The 19,521-nt window shown below is 41.3% G+C and overlaps 1 protein-coding gene across 1 annotated transcript in view; it reads right to left on the bottom strand.

Annotated features, from left to right (window-relative positions):
• The window catches only part of SLC9A3 (solute carrier family 9 member A3), a 342,657-nt gene that overhangs the window by 46,093 nt on the left and 277,043 nt on the right, over positions 1–19,521 (bottom strand). The window contains exon 15 of the mRNA XM_082257740.1: positions 12,021–12,131. Coding sequence (XP_082113866.1) covers positions 12,021–12,131 — 111 coding nt within the window. The remainder of the gene's footprint in view (positions 1–12,020; positions 12,132–19,521) is intronic.

Genomic DNA, 19,521 nt, shown 5'->3' with positions numbered 1-19,521 from the left:
TCCTGGATGAGAAGCACTCAACAATACCGTGAAAGCCATTAACTTCCACCATTGGATGACTACTAATAATTCTAGAGGATTTATGCTGTCACTGGATGCTGAGAAGGCGTGCAACAGGTTGGCCTGGGATTACATGGTGGAAGTCTTGTGCTATGTCGGACTGCAACACCGGATGCTCAACTTCATACTAGCCCTCTATCAACTCAGACAGCCAGCATTCGTGTGAACGACCACCTGTCGAGCGCCTTTTCCATAAGCGGTGGAACAAGACAAGGCTGCCCACTATCGCTTATCCTATTTATCTTGAATTTGGAACCCTTCCTACGCTGCCTCAAAACCAATAATGGCATAAGGGGTGTCTCTGTTGCAGACCACGCTTTTAAATTGGCAGCCTTCGTGGACGATGTCCTACTGTTTTTACAAGATCCTCTTGTTTCTATACCTAATTTACTACAGGAATTTAAAATCTTCCAACCTCTGTCTAACTTTAAGATAAATTTCTCTAAGTCACATGCACTTAATGTCTTTCTCCCCCAATCCTTGGTACTGCAATGCACGTGCAATTTCCCGTTTAAATGGGAAGATGAATCCATTAAATATCTAGGAATACACCTGCCATCTAAACTTTCTAATCTTTATGCCAAAAACTATCTGCCTATCCTCAAAACCATCGCCGAAGATCTCAAAACATGGAACAAACTCATATTTCCTAGTTCGGCAGAGCAACGTTACTAAAAATGAATATTCTCCTGCGCATCCTTTACATCCTACAAACAATACCCATTCAACTTCCCAGATCCTTTTTTCAATGGTACAAATTAATCTGTATGGACTTCCTATGGAACCAAGCATGCCCTAGGCTAACATACGACCTACTGCTTAGGCCGAAACGCAAGGGAGGTATTGGCCTTCCAGACCTTAAAAATTATTACTGGGCCTCCCATCTCACCAAAATAGTAAACTGGGCCTTACACGGGTAAAATAAAAGACTGGATTAACCTGGAAAACACTATTTCTACCTTACCCCTTCACACAACCCCTTGGCTTCTAATGAAACATATTCCGCGTAATCTAAAAGAACACCCGCTCATTAATGCAACGCTCAGCTGTTTCCATGCAGCCTGTAGACAGGCCTCCATTTCCTCTAACCCAGGACCTCTAACACCCATCCGACTTAACTCAGCCTTCATCCCAGGTACGTCCACATGTTTCCTGGCCGATACATGGTGACACCCTACAGTACTAGCACATCATTTCAATAAGGCTGATGCTTTACTGGACCGAACTTCCTTCCCCACTGCCGCTTCTGGCACCCTTATTTCCCACTGGAGCTATTTGCAGATTTGCCGCTTCCTACAAAATGCAAATAGAGATGGATCACTCTCACGCACTCTTACACCATTTGAACGTCTGTGCACTCAACCTATGCCACAAAGACATTTAATATCTACTACCTATGAATGATATGCTTTTTACTGATGTACCTCCGAAGACAGCCCATACGTGTGCTAAATGGGAAGCAGACCTACACATAGACCTCATGGACTCTCAATGGGAACACATATTTACTGTAGCCCATACAGGATCTATCAATGTTTCGATCCAGGAAAAAAACTATAAATTGCTGACTTGCTGGTATAAGACACCAGTCCTCTTAAAGAAATTCATCCCGACAGCCTCTAACAAGTGCTGGAGGTGCACTGAAGATATAAGCACTCTGGTACATATATTCTGGTCCTGCTCACTGCTCCAACCAAACTGATCTCAAATACACAATCTGATCACAGAGATATTGGGTTGTCCCGTAGACTATACACCCGCACAAATGCTGTTCCATCTCTCCGCACTCCCAACTAATCAGTATCACAAAACCCTTCTACCATACTTGATTAATGCAAAAAAAATGTGCATTACCCGACATTGGAGAACACCCTCCCCCCGACGATCTTGGAATGGATCCAACCGGTCAACAAGATCGCTGGAATGGAAGAACTGATCTCCATATCCCGAGACACCACAGATAAACATGGCCAAATCTGGGAAAACTGGACACAATTCTGCGACACAACGAAATTTGCGACCACCTCCAACCCGGCCACTGTACATATATACGGTCGGCTGGGAGCTTCCTCCTTCTGAGTGGACGTTCCCGAACGTCCTTCAGAAGGAGGGCGATCACGCCGCTGCATGCTTGCGCAGAGGCGCGATCCCGATGTGTCTGTGTCCCTAGGACACAGAGCATCTCCGCTCGGCAGGAGGGCTCTCTGATTGGCCCTCCTGATCACATGACGGCTGTGTCCAATCACAGCCATCATGTGATGTCAACAAAGCCGTTCTAACGGTGATCGGCTTTGCTTCTCCTCTGACAGAGGCTGTCAGTGAGGAGAAGGAGAGCAGATCTCAGCTGCCAGCCAGGGATCAGTGAGTATACAGCATTTTTACTGCACTTTACTCACTTATCTGAGTAACCAGTGAGTAAAAAAGCTGAAAAAGATCTGTGTACAAACTGATTCCTGGCTGCCAGCTGAGATCTGCTCTCCTCCTCACTGACAGCCTCTGTCAGAGGAGAAGTGGATCGGATTGCTGTCCCCGGTGTCCTGTAGTAAAAACACCTGTCCCACACATGTCCCACATCTGTCCCACACATGTCCCACATCTGTCCCACACATGTCCCACATCTGTCCCAATAAAATATTCTATCCCAGTAAACATCTCCCACATCTGTCTGATCAACTGGTGCACACCTGGCGCACATCATCTGACACATCTGTCCGAGATCCTCTGTCGCACATCAGTCCTTGATCTGGTACACATAATTTACCACATCTGGCGCATATATGCCACATCTGTCTGCGATCATATGGTGCAAATCTGGAACATCTGTCCGTGATCATCTGGTGCACATCTGGCCCACATCTGCCACATCTGGTGCACATCTGGCCGTGATCATCTGCCACATCTGGCGCACATTTGCCACTTCTGTCCTTGATCATCTAGCGCGCATCTACCACATCTTTCATCCCAGTAATCAACATCTGGCACATCTGTCCATGATCATCTGACACATTTTTCCGTCATCTGTCACACATTATTTGCCACCTCTGGCGCACATCTGTCTGTAATCTGGTGCACATCTGTCATCCCACTGATCAACATCTGTCACACATCTGTCCCAGGAATCATTTGCAAACATCTGTCTACGTGTCTAAAAAATGATCCAGGGCCTTCAAAAATGTGATAGGTACTCTGGAAATGAAATGTGTAATTTATGCTCCTAGAACGTCTTGACGGTGCTCCCTGCATGTTGGACCTCTGTATGTGGTCGGGCTACGTAAATGTCTCACACGTGGTATCGCCATACTCAAGAGGAGTAGCAGAATGCATTTTGGGGTGTCATTTTTTCTATGTACATGCTATATGTTATAAATATCTTATAAATTGACAACTTTGTGTAAAAAAAAAAATACGTTTTCATTTTCTTTCAACGTTTTCCATAAAAAAAATGTGATAGGTCGTTAGGAAATGAAATGTGTAATTTATGCATTTAGAACACCTGATGGTGCTCCCTGCATTTTGGGCCTCTGTATGTGGCCAGGCTGTGGAAAAGTCCCACACGTGGCATCGCCATTTTCAGGAGAAGTAGCAGAATATATTTTGGGGTGTAATTGTTTAATCTAAAAAAAAAAAGAAAAGTTTATCTATGCCATTTGAAAGAAATAACTTGTTAATATGACAATTTTTTAGGAAAAAAAAATGTTTTCAATACCCAAACTATTGTAGGCAAAAAAAAATTGCAACTTCAAAAAACTCACTATGCCTCTTAATAAATACTTTGAACTGTCATCTTTACAAAAAGAGGTCATTTGGGGGGTATTTGTACTGTTGTGACATTTTAGGGCCTCAAGAAATGAGATAGGTAGTTAGTACATCAGGATTGATCAATTTTCAATGATACATAGCCTAGCTTGTAGGCTCTATACCTTTCACACAAACCTATTATCATACACTTATCGGGATAAGTCATGTAGCAGAATACATTCTGGCCTACTTTTATGACACAATTTGATTTTATTGGATTTCTTTTATAACCGAAAGTAGAAAATATTGTTTTTTTTTCTAAATGTTCGTTATTTTTTCGCTTATATCGCAAAAAATAAATAAAAAACCCAGTGGTGAATAAATACCACCAAAAGAATGCTCTATTTGTGCAAACAAAATGATAAAAATGTCATTTGGGTACAGTGTAGCATGACTGAGTAATTGTCATTCAAAGTGCGAGAGTACCGAAAGCTGAAAATTGGTCTGGGAAGGAAGGGGGTGAAAGTGCCTAGTATTGAGGTGGTTAATTTTTGTACAGTGTTGCATGACTGTGCAATTTTCAGTTAAAGTAACGCAAAGTTAAAGTATAACAAAAAATGGCTGGGTCATGAAGAGGGTAAAATCCTCAGGAGGTCAAGTTGTTAAACCAGTAAGGCAGGAAATAATGTATAATGTTTTAAAGTGAACCTGTCAAAAAAGTTCAAAATGAGCATCTGATGCAATTCAAAAATGACATATGCAGAGGTCACCTTCAGTAAAACTGCACATCAAAAATCATCCATAGAAGAGAGAAATAGGGAAATTAAATGATGTGCTAATCTTGACTATTCCTATAGAATACAGGCTTGCCTCCACTGGTCCTTTGCTATAAAAAGCATCATCGATGAAAAATAGAAAGACTCAGAAGGTGTAAGGCTCAGAGGCTAAAATTAACTTTTACAGAGAGTTGAAATTTCTGTGAATAGTCAACTGCCTACATTTTGATTTACTGATAAATTTGACATTGTAGGTAAGCTCTTTTACGCTTTTGAGCATCTACTCGTGTGACTAATGCAGGTTTGTGACAGGTTTACTTTGGGAAAAAAAGTGTGTTTTTGGCAGCACATATTTCAAGGTATTATTGAACTACTTCCCATAAAATAAGTATTACATATGGGTGACTCCTACCTCATTTCTTAAGGTGACAGATGTGATAGAGTGCTGGACCTGTTAGTATATTTTTTTTTGGTAAAATCTTTATTTTTACCTGTTAGTATATTAAGTCATTTAGGATTGGTCTGTAAATCGGATCTATCTCAAGAGTTGTTTGGTCTAAGTTCTGTTGTAAGTGTACTCTGTATTCACATCATAAAAGGCTAGGGGTTGTGTCTGTAATTTTTCTTTTTTAAAAAGGGTGGGTGTGATGGGAGTCACTTTGGTTGGGGGGCCCTTGGAACACCGATTACCTTAATGAGGTTGGGAAATCCCTCTCTCAGCCCCCTAGGCCCTTCTTATGCGTAAGTCACCCTGTGTCTATTAGGGACACAGGGTGGACAGGTACTTAATGGACACTGAGAATATGGTATGGATTACTTCAAATGCGACAATAATTATTATCAACCATATATCTCAAGAAATATATGAAGACAATTCCTGGCCTGTTTGATTCTGAACATGTTAATTGAAAGAGCTAATCACATTGGCCTCTGTTCCATGTTCTTCAATGTCAGAGACGGACAGTCTGTTACTGGTGGTTTCTTCCTATTGTCTGTGTATTAAGGTGTGATGTGTTTTCTGTTAAGCCTGTCTGTCCCATTGTTATTTGTTATGAACTCACATGTTTCTGTCCAGATGGCTAGATAATTAGTTCAGGTTAATTCTATTTCTGTACACACAAGTTGCACTACGGAAGGTTGACCACACATTTGACAAGGGCGTAGTCGGCAATTCTATTTCTGTACACAATTTCATCTGCATGATAATGTAATCAGGCTTACCTGACCTGGTGGGGTAATTTGACCAGGAGGGGGGATGTACTCATGTCTGCATATATTGAGTGTGAGACTGTTCAATAAAGTAGTTGGTTCCAGAACTTGTACAAGTTAAGTTGTCGCCGGCTAGTTTTGTATGGGGGGTTGCTACAATATCTGATATCTATGTTCAAGACCGAAGGAAGCCGTATACTGATGGAAGCCCACAAACACAGTGGTTCGACGTTTCTGTTACAGTGGGCTCCCAAGATGCACTGCAGGTTACCTAATTTGGGCATGGTAAAAGACCTAGAGTAGAACTAAATCACATCCAGGGCCCTTTCACTAGAGATCCCCATTCCTGAACACATTGGTTTAGCTCTTCTTCGCAGTTCATAGAAGGTGTATGGAAAAGCTGGTAACTTCATTTGAGATTTCAGTTCAGAGCACAGCAAGTTTCAACAATATATCAACAGGTTGTATTGTAATTGCAGAAAATATAGTTAAAAGGTAACTCCAATTTTGTGGGGAAAAAAATAGCAAATAAAGAAATAATATTATAGCGTATACAATTGCAACACAATACATTGTAACTGAATGTTACTAAAAATTACCTTTCCTATTCAATCTGCAGCTCTGTACTTTTCTGAAAATGCAATACAATATGGCTACTCTGAGTTGTTCTGTACACAGAATGTGTACAGAACACCCCCCAGAAACATAATCTCCTGCTTGTCTGATTGGCTCACCAATTTTCCCAGAAGTCTGCCCTAAGATTCAAGTCAAATTTCAGGCTTACCCTGCAACAAATATGTAATTTTTAGTGAGATACTTTAAATAAGAAATCCTGTCTAAAAGGATGCAGGCCCAGCAGATTTCCTCATTAGAGCCCTGCAGGTGGACAACTGGTTGAAAATTAAGAAACCACTCCCATTTGACTCACTTTCCCACATGGCTACAGACAAACACACAGGGATTTCTTCAGAATAACGCAAGGTAGGAATCTGCTACAAAGTTTGCTAAAAAACCTTCTAATGTACATAGATCACCCAGAGGGTAATGTTTTTTTTCTCAACAAAAGTGGAGTTACGCTTTAACCTGAAAAAAATTACTGCTTATTAAGAGTACTGTATGTCCATACACTTACCACAGGTTTACACTAAGTACACCTGTCTGGAAAAAAAATGTAGATATTTCTAGGCACATACCTCTGGAAAATTAAAGTTTTTTTTTCACCTTTGCAGCCAAAGTTGGATAACACCTACTACATATTTGTTACATGTTCCCATTAACATAGCATAAGCTAAAAAAAAAATAAAACTTGCTGCTTATCTCTTTAGTTGTGCTTTTTACTTGCTTAAAATCCTACCTAGTTTTCCCCTGCTTTATATTGTTTTGGAGGGGGGCTATAGAGTAACGTTTAACATAACTACTCTGTCTTCACTGTGCTGGCAGATTTGATCAGTTGTCAACTAGATTTGAGCATGTGTCTGTCCCAAAAGTGTGTTAAAATCCAAAATCTGCATTGTATGGTAATATACTTTCAGAAATCTTCCTCTCAATTTATTCCTACTCTTCTCATAGCCATTTATTTTATGCAACAGAGGCCACCCGTAGAGTCATACATATACATATGCTCCAAATAAACAAAGGATTAAGAAGTGTAACGGAACCGTCGACCCACACCATGCTTGTGGTCTTCCGTCAGTATACGGCTTCCTCCAGTCTGGACATATAGAGATATTCCAGCCGCCCCCCATACAAAAACTAGCCTGAACTTAGCTTGTATGTCTCTAAAGCAACTAACTCCTTTATTAAAACAAGCAGCAGACTTTTATACACTTGAGAAGCATGACAGTCACTACATGAACAATGACCTGAATATTTACATAAAAACATAACACAATGAATAGCTAACGAGGTACAGCTGACTCATGGCTAATCCCATCTAGTCAAGGTTATCATTCACATGCTAATTAGCTCAGCGTACTTAAAGCGGAGTTCCGGGCACAGATCTCATTTTTTGATGAACATACCCCCGGGACAGTCAGGGCTAGCACATTCCACAATGGCTAGCCTCTGATCTGTCCCGGTTCGCACTTACCTGCAAGAAGAAATACTTACTTTGAAAATTTCTTCCACAGCGTTTCCATCTCTCTTGTGGGCAGCTGAAGCCGGCGCGGTCCTCTTCGGTGTCTTCTTCCGCATCTTCTTCTCCCAGAATGCGCCGCACCGGCCCCTCTCGTCACTTCCGGTGCGGCGCCGCATTCCTAAACAGCTTCTGGCCATGCCCAGGGGAATGCGGCGTCGCCCGGAAGTGACGTGCGGGGCCGGTGCCGTCGCATTGATTCCTGGGAGCGATGACGTTCAGCTCCCAGGAATCATCGCGAGGCAGGAAGTGACGGGGTGAGCCGCGGCGCTGGAGGAGGAAGTACCCTGAGGTGAGTATTTACGATCTTCGATTACAAGGTGAGTGTACAAAAAAAAAAAAAATAACTATCCAATTCCTTTTCAGGTTATGTGTAGCTAGCGGAGGGGCACAAAAAAAAAATACCGATTTTGTGCCCGGAACTCCGCTTTAAGTCAGCCTGGAAGCCCAGACTGCCGGCACCAAGGGTAAAACAAGATATAATATACATATCATAGTGTAAATACTGAGAACCCACAGTAAACAATAGATGAGCAAATCAACATGATTTACAATCCATGGAAGAAAGGTGTTTGAGCTGATGACATGCATCTGTTACAAGTCTGATCAACTGAAGCAGTCCAAACCATCAATTTATCTGTCACATAGTTTTTTAAGTCTCAGTGACGGTGAGTACCGTCACAAGAAGTATTTTTTTTTTTTTTGGAATTCTTTGTGAATGGTAACACATTAACCTACTATATAGTGGGCGTTTTCTTGAATTTGACTGCAAACGTGTAAATACCGTACAATTAACTAGTACAGTGACACCCATGAAATCAAATTTTTAAGCTGACTTTCCTGGTTCAATGACAGACTGTCAATGAAAATACCCCCGGGACAGTCAGGGCTAGTACATTCCACAATGGATAGCCTCTGATCTGTCCCGGTTTGCACTTACCTTTTAGAAGAAATACTTACCTTGAAAATGTCTTCTCCAGCGCTGCCATCTCAGGTGTGGGCAGCTGAAGCCAGCGCGATCCTCTTCTGCGTCCTCTTCCATCCCACGATGCACTGTGCCGGCCCCACCGTCACTTCCGGGGCTGCAGCGTCATCCCTGCACAGCTTCTGCCCAGAAGCTGTTTAGCAACGTATGACGCGCCTGAACCGGAACTGACGTCAGGGCCGGTGCAGGTGCATTGATTCCTAGGAGCAATGACGTTCAGCTCCCAGGAATCATTGCAAAGCGGAAGTGACGGCGCGGGCCGCGGCCACCGAGGGAGGAAGTGGAAGAAAGGTGAGTATATTTTTCTGCAATTAAAAGGTAAGTAAAAAAAAAAAAAAAATCGTAACTATCCATTTCCTTTTCAGGTGACCTAGAAGCAAGCGGATGGCCCAAAATCGACTATGTCGATTTTGGGGCCGGAACTCCGCTTTAAATAGAAAGGAGGAGGGGGTACAGGTCAACCTGTAGGAAAAAGAGGGGGAGGGGTATGTCTCTATGTCAAGGATAATGTAAGAGTGATAGAGATGAATGATATTATGGAAGGGATGAGTATGGAGTTAGAATCCGTGTGGGTAGAGCTCCAGAGGGAAGAAGAAATGGGAAAAGTAATTGTGGGGGTTTGCTTTAGGTCACCCAACCAAAGGGAGGAGGTAGAGCTGGAATTTATATCACTGTTGGGTAAATTGGCAAAACTGGGATCAGTCATCATATTGGGGGACTTCAATTATCCCGACATAGACTGGGAAGAGGGGAATACACACTAACAGAAGGCCTGTATATTCATGGTAACCTTACAGGACAACTACATGTCACAGTTGGTGGATTCTCCTACTAGAGTAAATGCAGTCCTGGATCTATTGATTACTAATGACCCAGACCTAATCTCGGAGGTAGGAGTCTACGACAACCTGAGATCTAGCGATCACAGGATGATCACATTTAGCGTAAATAACAATATAACAAGGCAAGCTGGGAACATAAGAACCCTAAACTTCAGAAGGGCAAACTTTCCAAAATTATGCTCATTGATGGAAAGGGTAAACAAATGCATCCTGCAGTGCATTCCTATGGGAAATACATTTAGAAGAGACAAGGCCAAACCTGGCTGGCTAAACTGTAATGTGAAAAAACTTATAAGGGGAAAAAAAATGGCCTTCAAGAAATATAAATCAGAGGGCACAGTTTCGGCTTTCGAGCAATACAAGGAGGCAAATAAGAAAAGTAAATACGAAATCAAAATGGCTAAAATCAACTTTGAGAGACAAATAGCGGAGGGTAGTAAAAAGAACCCAAACAAAATCTTTAAATATATCAACAGCAAAAAAAGCTAGGGCAGAGCATATTGCTCACATAATTAACGAAGATGGGGGGATGGTTACAGAGGACACTGAAAAGGCAACCGTGCTGAATGCCTTTTTCTCATCAGTCTTTACTCAGGAAAAGGAGGGGTACACTGACCATGACTGTATGGTTAGTAGTATTACACAGGACTTGCCGCTATGGCTAACTGAGGAAAAGGCTGGATAAAATTAACGCAAACAAATCACCAGGCCCGGATGGCGTACATCCGAGAGTACTCAATGAACTCAGTAAGGTTGTATCTAGACCACTGTTCCTGATCTTTGCTGATAGTATTATGACAGGAAATGTACCAGGGGATTGGAGGAAAGCTAACGTGATACTGATATTCAAAAAAGGGCAGAGGCATGTCCCGGGTAATTATAGGCCTGTCAGTCTGACATCGATAGTATGTAAACTTCTGGAGGGGATGATAAGGGACTATATCGTAGAGTTTGCTAAAGACAACAGCAGTAATCAGCACAGGTTTACAAATGGGCGTTCTTGTCAAACCAATCTCTCAACATTCTACGAGGAGGTGAGCTGTGAGCTAGATAGGGGCAGACCAGTGGATGTGGTGTACCTGGATTTCGCCAAGGCGTTTGATACAGTTCCCCACAAGCGCCTAATTTTTAAAATAAGGTCTGCAGGTATTGACCGCAGGGTTTGCTCTTGGATACGGAATTAGCTAAAAGGGCATGTCCAAAGGGTGGTAATAAACAGCGCATACTCAGACTGGTCTGAGGTGGTAAGTGGGGTCCCCCAAGGCTCAGTCCTGGGACCAACCTTGTTCAATTTATTCATAAACAGCATTGAGGATGGGATCAGTAGTTCTATATCAGTTTTTGCGGAAGACACAAAATTGGGCAGGGCAATAACTACACAGCATGAAGCAGATATCCTACAAAATGATCTGGACAAAAAAACGGAGTGGGCTACGACATGGCAAATGAGGTTTAATGTGGAGAAGTGTAAGGTTTTGCACTTGGGGACTAAAAACATAAAAACACAATACACGCTAGGGGGGGGGGGGGACCCTTGGAGGAATCAAAAATGGATAAAGATCTGGGAGTCTTGGTAGATGATAGACTAGGCAATAGCATGCACATCTGGAGTATTCTGTCCAGTTCTGGTCGCCAGTCCTCAGGAGCTGGAGAGGATCCAGAGAAGGGCAACTAAACTAATTATGGGATTGGAGGACCTTAATTATGAAGAGCGTCTGCAATCGCTTGATTTATTCTCCCTGGAGAAGAGACGCCTGAGAGGCGGACATGATAGCAATTTATAAATATCTCAATGGTGATCTCGACATAGAAAAAAAGCTGTTCAGTCGTAGAGAGTGCATGAGGACTCGAGGGCATACATTGTGATTAGAGGAGAAGAGTTTTAATCTCAGGCAACGTGGGGGGTTCTTTACTATTAGAGCTACAAGATTGTGGAATTCTCTACCACAAGGGGTGGTTTCTGCGGGAAGTATGGTGGCTTTCAAAAGACTCTTAGACGTACATCTCAAGGATCAGAACATTCAGGGGTATGTGAGATGACTATAGCCACACACACCTACACAGGTTGAACTGGATGAACTATTGTCTTTATTCAACCTCACATACTATGTAACCTTTGATACTATCAGAAATTGTCAAGGCTCAAAGATTAGATTATTTTTTCAGTTTACTAAGTTTTTTACAGACAAGTGTAGTCGAGATTAAAAAAAAACTGCAAATAACATAAAACAAAACATTAACTGATAAGTATATGTTAAATTTATAAATAGCATTACCAGATGCAGGATCCACATTCCCTTTATTCTCTGTCAAGGAATTTAAAAAAGTAATACTGCGATCAAGTTGAGTATCGTATTCCATTGTTTCTTCTGGATCGAAGTCCTTTTCTATGTGAATAAAATTTGCATTAAAGTTTGTAGTTAAAGTGTTTGAAAACTCAATGAACTTATTTACCTCTTTTTGATTAAATGTACCATTGAACACATTTTGGTTAAATCTTTTTGATCAGTTCCAAAAATCCTGTTGATCTTGTCATGAAATGCAAATCAAAGTCCTGTATTGTCTACATACTTCCTGTGTTATCTTAAAGAGCTCATTTAGCCCTCCTGGTTGTTATCTTGGACTACATAAAGATTAACTTTATGTTGTAGTGATCAGAGAATAGTTTAGCAAAAACCAATTGACAGAGCTAACACCACATAGTCCACAAAAATCCTACATTATCTCACAAAAGTCAGTACAGCCCTCACTTTTTTGTAAATATTTTATTATATCTTTCCATGTGACAACACTGAAGAAATTTGCTACAATGTGAAGTTGTGAGTGTACAGCTTGTATAACAGTGGGAAATATGCTGTCCCCTCAAAATAACTCAAACACAACCATTAATTTCTAAACCACTGGCATCAAAAGTGAGTATACCCCTGAGTGACAATGTCCAAATAGGGCCCAAATTGTCAATGTTTTGTGTGGCCACCATTATTTTAAAGCACTGCCTTAACCCTCTTGGGCATGGAGTTCACCAGAGCTTCACAGGTTGCCACTGGAGTCCTCTTACACTCCTCCATGACTACATCACGGAGCTGGTGGGTGTTAGAGACCTTGCGCTCCTTCACCTTCCATTTGAGGATGCCCCACAGATGCTCAATAGGGTTTAGGTCTGGAGGCATGCTTGGCCAGTCCATCACCTTTACCCTCAGCTTCTTTAACAAAACAGGGGTCGTCTTGGAGGTGTGTTTGGGGTTGTTATCATGTTGGAATACTGCCCTGCGGCCCAGTCTCCAAAGGGAGGGGATCATTCTCTGCTTCAGTATGTCACAGTACATGTTGGCATTCATGGTTCCCTCAATAAAATGTAGCTCCCCAGTGCGGGCAGCACTCATGCAGCCCCAGACCATGACGCTCCCACCACCATGCTTGACTGTAGGCAAGACACACTTGTCTTTGTACTCCTCACCTGGTTGCCGCCGCACAAGCTTGACACCATCTGGACCAAATACGTTTTTCTTGGTCTCATCAGACCATAGGACATGGTTCCAGTAATCCATGTGCTTAGTCTGCTTGTCTTCAGCAAACTGTTTTGCGGGCTTTCTTGTGCAATATCTTTAGAAGAGGCTTCCTTCTGGGACGACAGCCATGCAGACCAATTTGATGCAGTGTGCGGCGTATGGTCTGAGCACTGATAGGCTGACCCTTCAACCGCTGCAGCAATTCTGGCAGCCATCATACGTCTATTTCCCAAAGACAACCTCTGGATATGATGCTGTGCATGTGCACTCAACCTCTTTGGTCGACCATGGCGAGGCTTGTTCGAAGTGGAACCTGCCCTGTTAAACTGCTGTATGGTCTTGGCCACTGTTATGTTGGAATACTGCCCTGTGGCCCAGTCTCCGAAGGGAGGGGATCATGCTCTGGTTCAGTATGTCACAGTACATGTATGCATTCAAGGTTTCCTCAATGAACTGTAGCTTCCCGGTGCAGACAGCACTCATGCAGCCCCAAACCATGACACTCTTACCACCATGCTTGACTGTAGGCAGGACACACTTGTCTTTGTACACCTCACCTGGTTGCCACCACACACGCTTGAAACCATATGAACCAAATACGTTTATCTTGGTCTAATCAGACCACGGGACATGGTTCCAGTAATCCATGTGCTTAGTCTGTTTGTCCTCAGTAAACTGTTTGCGGGCTTTCTTGTGCATAATCTTTAGAAGAGGCTTCCTTCTGGGACGACAGCCATGCAGATCAATTTGATGCAGTGTGCGGCATATGGTCTGAGCACTGAAAGGCTGACTCCCCCCCCCCCACCACTTCTTCAACCTCTGCAGCAATGCTGGCAGCACTTATATGTCTATTTCCCAAAGACAACCTCTGGATAGGACGCTGAGCACGGGCACTTCTTTGGTCGACCATGGCGAGGCCTGTTCTGAGTGGAACCTGCCGCTGTATGGTCTTGGCCATCGTGCTGCAGCTCAGTTTCGGGGTCTAGGACATCTCTTATAGCCTAGGCCATCTTTATGTAGAGCAACAATTCTTTTTTTCAGATCCTCAGAGAGTTCAAAATAGAACACGAGAGACATATAGCGGAAGAGAGTAAAAAGAACCCCAAGAAATTCTTTAAGTATATAAACAGTAAGAAAGCGAGGCCAGAACACATTGGCCCCATAAAAGACGATGAGGGAGTTTTGGCCACAGAGGACAGGGAAAAGGCGGTAGTGTTAAATAATTTCTTCTCTTCAGTCTTCACAAAATAATTGGGGGGGCTACACTAACCCAGCTTGTAAGGCCAAACTAAACAACACACCTCAGGAAATACCACCATGGCTAACAGAAGATAGACTTAGAACTAAACTAGAGAAACTTAACATAAATAAATCACCGGGACTGGATGGCTTGCACCCGAGGGTTCTTAAAGAGCTCAGCCAGGTGATTGCCAGACCATTATTCTTGATCTTTAAGGATAGTTTACAGACGGGTATGGTGCCAGCTGATTGGAAAAAAGCCAACGTGGTACCAATATTTAAAAAGGGGCCGAGATATATCCCGGGTAACTATAGGCCGGTCAGCCTAACATCAGTAGTCTGCAAGATTTTGGAGGGGATGTTAAGGGACCACATACAAGACTTTAGTAATGAAAACGGTATTATTAGTAGTAATCAGCATGGATTCATGAAAAATCGTTCTTGCCAAACCAATCTATTAACCTTCTATGATGAAGTGAGCTGCCACCTAGATAAAGGTAAGCCTGTGGATGTGGTGTACCTGGACTTCGCAAAGGCTTTTGACACCGTTCCCCACAAACACTTACTGTTCAAACTAAGAAAGGTAGGTATGGACCATAAGGTGAGTACCTGGATAGAGAACTGGCTCCAGGGGAGGTTGCAAAGGGTGGTGATTAATGGGGAGTACTCAGATTGGGCGGGTGTGGAAAGCGGGGTCCCCCAGGGTTCTGTCCTGGGGCCAATCCTGTTTAATGTATTCATAAATGATCTAGAGGAGGGGATATCGAGTAAAATCTCAGTATTTGCGGATGATACTAAACTAAGCAGGCCAATATCTTCTGGGCAGGATGTGGAAACCTTACAAGCGGACCTGAACAAAATAATGGGGTGGGCAACTACATGGCAGATGAGGTTTAATGTTGAAAATGTAAAGTAATGCACCTGGGAGCCAGAAACCAGAAAGCAAGCTACTCACTAGGGGGGGAACCTCTGGGTGAGTCTAGGATGGAAAAGGACCGGGGGTACTGGTAGACAACAGGCTTGGCAGTGGCATGCAATACCAAGCCGCTGTAAGCAAAGCCAACAGAATACTGGGATGTATAAAAAAGGGGATTCACTCCAGAAATAAAGAGATTATTCTCCCACTCTACATGACTCTGGTCCGGTCACATCTGGAGTAAGCTGTCCAGTTCTGGGCACCGGTCCTCAGGAAGGATGTGCTGGAACTGGAGAAAGTCCAGAGAAGGGCAACAAAAATAATTAGGGGAATGGAGGACATCAGCTATGAGTAAAGACTACAAGCACTGAACTTATTACATAGCATATGGAAAAACCTATTCAGAGAAAGGAAATACAATAAGACACGTGGCCACTCACTAAAACTAGAGGAAAGGCGGTTTAACCTTAAAATACGCAGGGGGTTCTTCACTGTGAGAGCAGTACGGATGTGGAATTCTCTTCCGTAAACAGTGGTATCAGCAGGGAGCATTGATAGTTTCAAAAAACTATTAGATGGGCACCTTAAAGACCACAACATACAGGGGTATACAACGTACGGTTAACAGCAAACACACACACACATCATAGGTTGAACTGGATGGACTGATGTCTTTATTCAACCTCACTAACTATGTAACTCTGCAACTATGTTGAACTTCCAGTGACCAGTATGAGAGAGTGAGAGTGATAACACCAAATTTACCACACCAGCTCCCCATTCACACCTGAGACCTTCTAACACTAACGAGTCACATGACACCGGAGAGGGAAAATGACTACTTGGGCCCAATTTGGACATGTTCACTAAGGAGTGTACTCACTTTTGTTGCCAGCGGTTTAGACATTATTGGCTGTGTGTTGAGTTATTTTGAGGGGACAGCAAATTTACACTGTTAAACAAGCTGTACAATCACTACTTTACATTGTAGCAAAGTGTCATTTCTTCAGTGTTGTCACATGAAAAGATATGTTAAAATATTTACAGAAATGTGAGGGGTGTACTCACTTTTGTGAGATACTGTATGTGTTGACAGCCCACAATAGGGCTTAAAAGCTAAGTGCATTTCTGACTATTGTATTCTGTACTAGCAGGTATGTCCATGTATTTCAGAGGTATACTGTATGTCATTTTTTTTTTTTCGTCTTGACATATGTGTTAACCCTTCACCTCATTTTTTTATACTGCACACACTTTGTAAACTCTTGTGGTTACTTATGTTCACTTCTTTATAATACACCAAACTAAAAAAAAAAAAACAAACAAAGGGAAAAAAACAGGAGAGCACATTTGAATGGCACATTGGTTGGTTAGGACACTCCAGCTCATTTCAGCAAAATAAAAACCTTATAACATGTGCAATACTGAAAACGCTGACACATTTAATTGGGTTCATTTACCTAAGCATATACTGCTATGAATCAAATGAGTGTAAAGTATAGAGTGCAGGGGTCAGATTTAAGTAGCACACAGAGTGGAGGGATCAGGAGTAAGTAACATAGAGAAGGAAGGTGTTAGGGACAAATAACTCAGAGTTCAGTGGTCAGAATTAAATAACACAAGTTAAGGAGTCAGGAGTAAGTAACACCGAGAGTGCAGGGGTCAGGATTAAGTAAAATGGACAGATCAGGAGTTTAGGATTAAGTCAATTAAGTTCAGGGGTTAGAACTACATAATACACATACTTCAGGGGCCAGGATTAAGTAATAATCAAAGTAACACAGACAATTGAGGATTAACGCACAGAGTTTAGGAGTCAGTAGTAAGTAATGCACAAAGTGCAGAGGTGAAGATGAAATAGTGCACAGAGTTTAAGGGTCAGTGAGGATTAGAGATGGGAAGGCCTGAAGAAAAAAAAACTGAATAATTAGGGGACAAATTATTATTTTTTTTTTTGAAAAGTTAAAAATAAAAAAGAAAGTGTGGAAAATGTTCTTTTACAATCATAAATAATATATCTATGACATGGTATTCAAAGTTTATAACATGAAGACCCTAATGAAAGATTTTTGAGGCTTTATATAAAGTCCTAAATTATTGCATGTTCTCTCAGCTGAAGACAAGCAAATCCTGGAATACAATTCAAGTAACTCTGCTACTAGGAGGCACTGCAGGGGAAAGGCTCCTGTTTAGTTTGCTTGTGGGATCCATATTGTACCTTTTACAATTGGGTAATTGTTGGGATATTGTTGGGATATAGTAGAGGATACAATAGTTTTGGTTCTTTCAGGCCTTAAGTGACAGGTAAGAGGGTACATCTGCATGACTAATATGTCAATCATTATAACCTTTAAATAATTATTATTATTATTATTCTCCACTATCACAGTTTTTTTTTTTTCATTCTTTCAGTGAAATGGTGAGATCAATATCTAGAGTTTGGAAACATTTCCACAGTGCAATTTCTGCTGAGAGCAAAGCTGACATTTTCAAATATTGTGAGAAGAAATGTTCTTTTCCAAAGGCTACAGGGTTGCCAGAACACATCCTTGGATGCCAGAGGTGCTCTACAGACATTTAAAATACTTTATGGAATGAAATGATGAGGACCAGAATAAAAATGCAAGTAGCTTTTTCCTCCAGAGTTCTCATTCCAGAAGCACTCTTTCTGCTGCTTCTGAATCCTCACAAAATTGTTAATTTTTACATCAAATTTTGATTTAGTTTTAGTTATATTCTTTTGACTAAAATGTAATTTTAGTTTTAGTCATATTTTAGTCGACTAAAATTTCCAGTTTAGTTAAACTGTAATACATTATTTAAGCATTTCTCTAGAATTGCCAAACTCATATACTCCTGAAGTAAAAATCAAATAACAATTTGTTTTTTGACAAACAGAAGTGCAACTTTAAAATATAAAAAAAATAAAAACTGTAAACTCTATTGGCTGTAATGCTATGTCACATATTACCTGAATATATTACCAACATGAAATAATAAGAAAAAAATAAGAAACACTTTTTTTCTTTCAGCAGCTTAGTAGATGGCTCCTACTTATTCTTATGTGGTAGTGCAATAGTGCAATACATGTTAAAACTTGAATGTACTATAGGCTGAGGATTGAATTGTGTTGCCGATTTAGAAAAGGCAGGCAGAGAGCACCAATAGTAAACATATTAGAGATAGTGTGAATCATGTGTAATGTGTGGAACCGCACAGGAAAGGGAAAGGATTGATGGAAGCCTGCGTCTCTTAACCAATACAGCTTGCCAATAGAGTTAGGGGGCTGGGGCTTTAACAGACAGGGGGAGCGCTGAGGAAATTGGAAGTTCAGGTGGGTAAATGTCCTTCCCTTCGTAACATTTTCAATTGAAATTGATTTTCTTAATAGTTCATCAATTGACTTAATTGGAATTTTATTTTTGTTTAGTTTTTGTCACCGAAAACATCAACAGCAGCTGATGAAAACTATGACAAAAATATTTTCGTCTACGAAATTAACACTGCATCACAAAGTGTTTCTTCATCAGCAGCATCTTTAAATAAAGAAAGAAGTGTTGCAAAACACTGGCTCAAAAAAATACACAATACCTTCAGTTATAGATAAAATGACACCTGAAAATCAGCAGAAAATTGATCAAGCAAGATCAATAAACACTTCTGGATTAGCATTGTCAATAACTGGAAATTAATATTGACAGGTAGTGTTTTAATTATTGAGGGAAGGGGGGGGGGATTACCTGTTCGTATGTATAGTAAACAAGGAATGTATATGTTAGGAACATTTCATTACATTTGTAATAAAAAAAATCATTTTAAAAAGCAAGTTTAGTTTATTTACTGAAAAAGCCGTACTTTTATTTGAAGCATAGTTGTTTTATATACACTGTATTTCACCCTCCCAGTGTAAGAAAATTACTCAATTTATTCAATTTGTAAAACTACTCCACACTGAATTTTTTTTTAATTTTCCCCAACTTTCCATTTTTTCCAATTTTACATCTCTAGCTTTGTTCTCAGCAGAAATTGCACTGTGGAAATATTTCCAAACTCTAGATATTGGTCTCACCATTTTACTAAGAGGAGGAAAAGAAAAAATCTACTGACTAGACT

This window comes from Pelophylax lessonae, assembly GCF_965119305.1.
Source record: "Pelophylax lessonae genome assembly, chromosome: 5".
Lineage (NCBI taxonomy): Eukaryota > Metazoa > Chordata > Amphibia > Anura > Ranidae > Pelophylax > Pelophylax lessonae.
The sequence above is the reverse complement of the archived record's forward strand: the minus strand, read 5'-3'. Positions and strand labels throughout refer to the sequence as shown.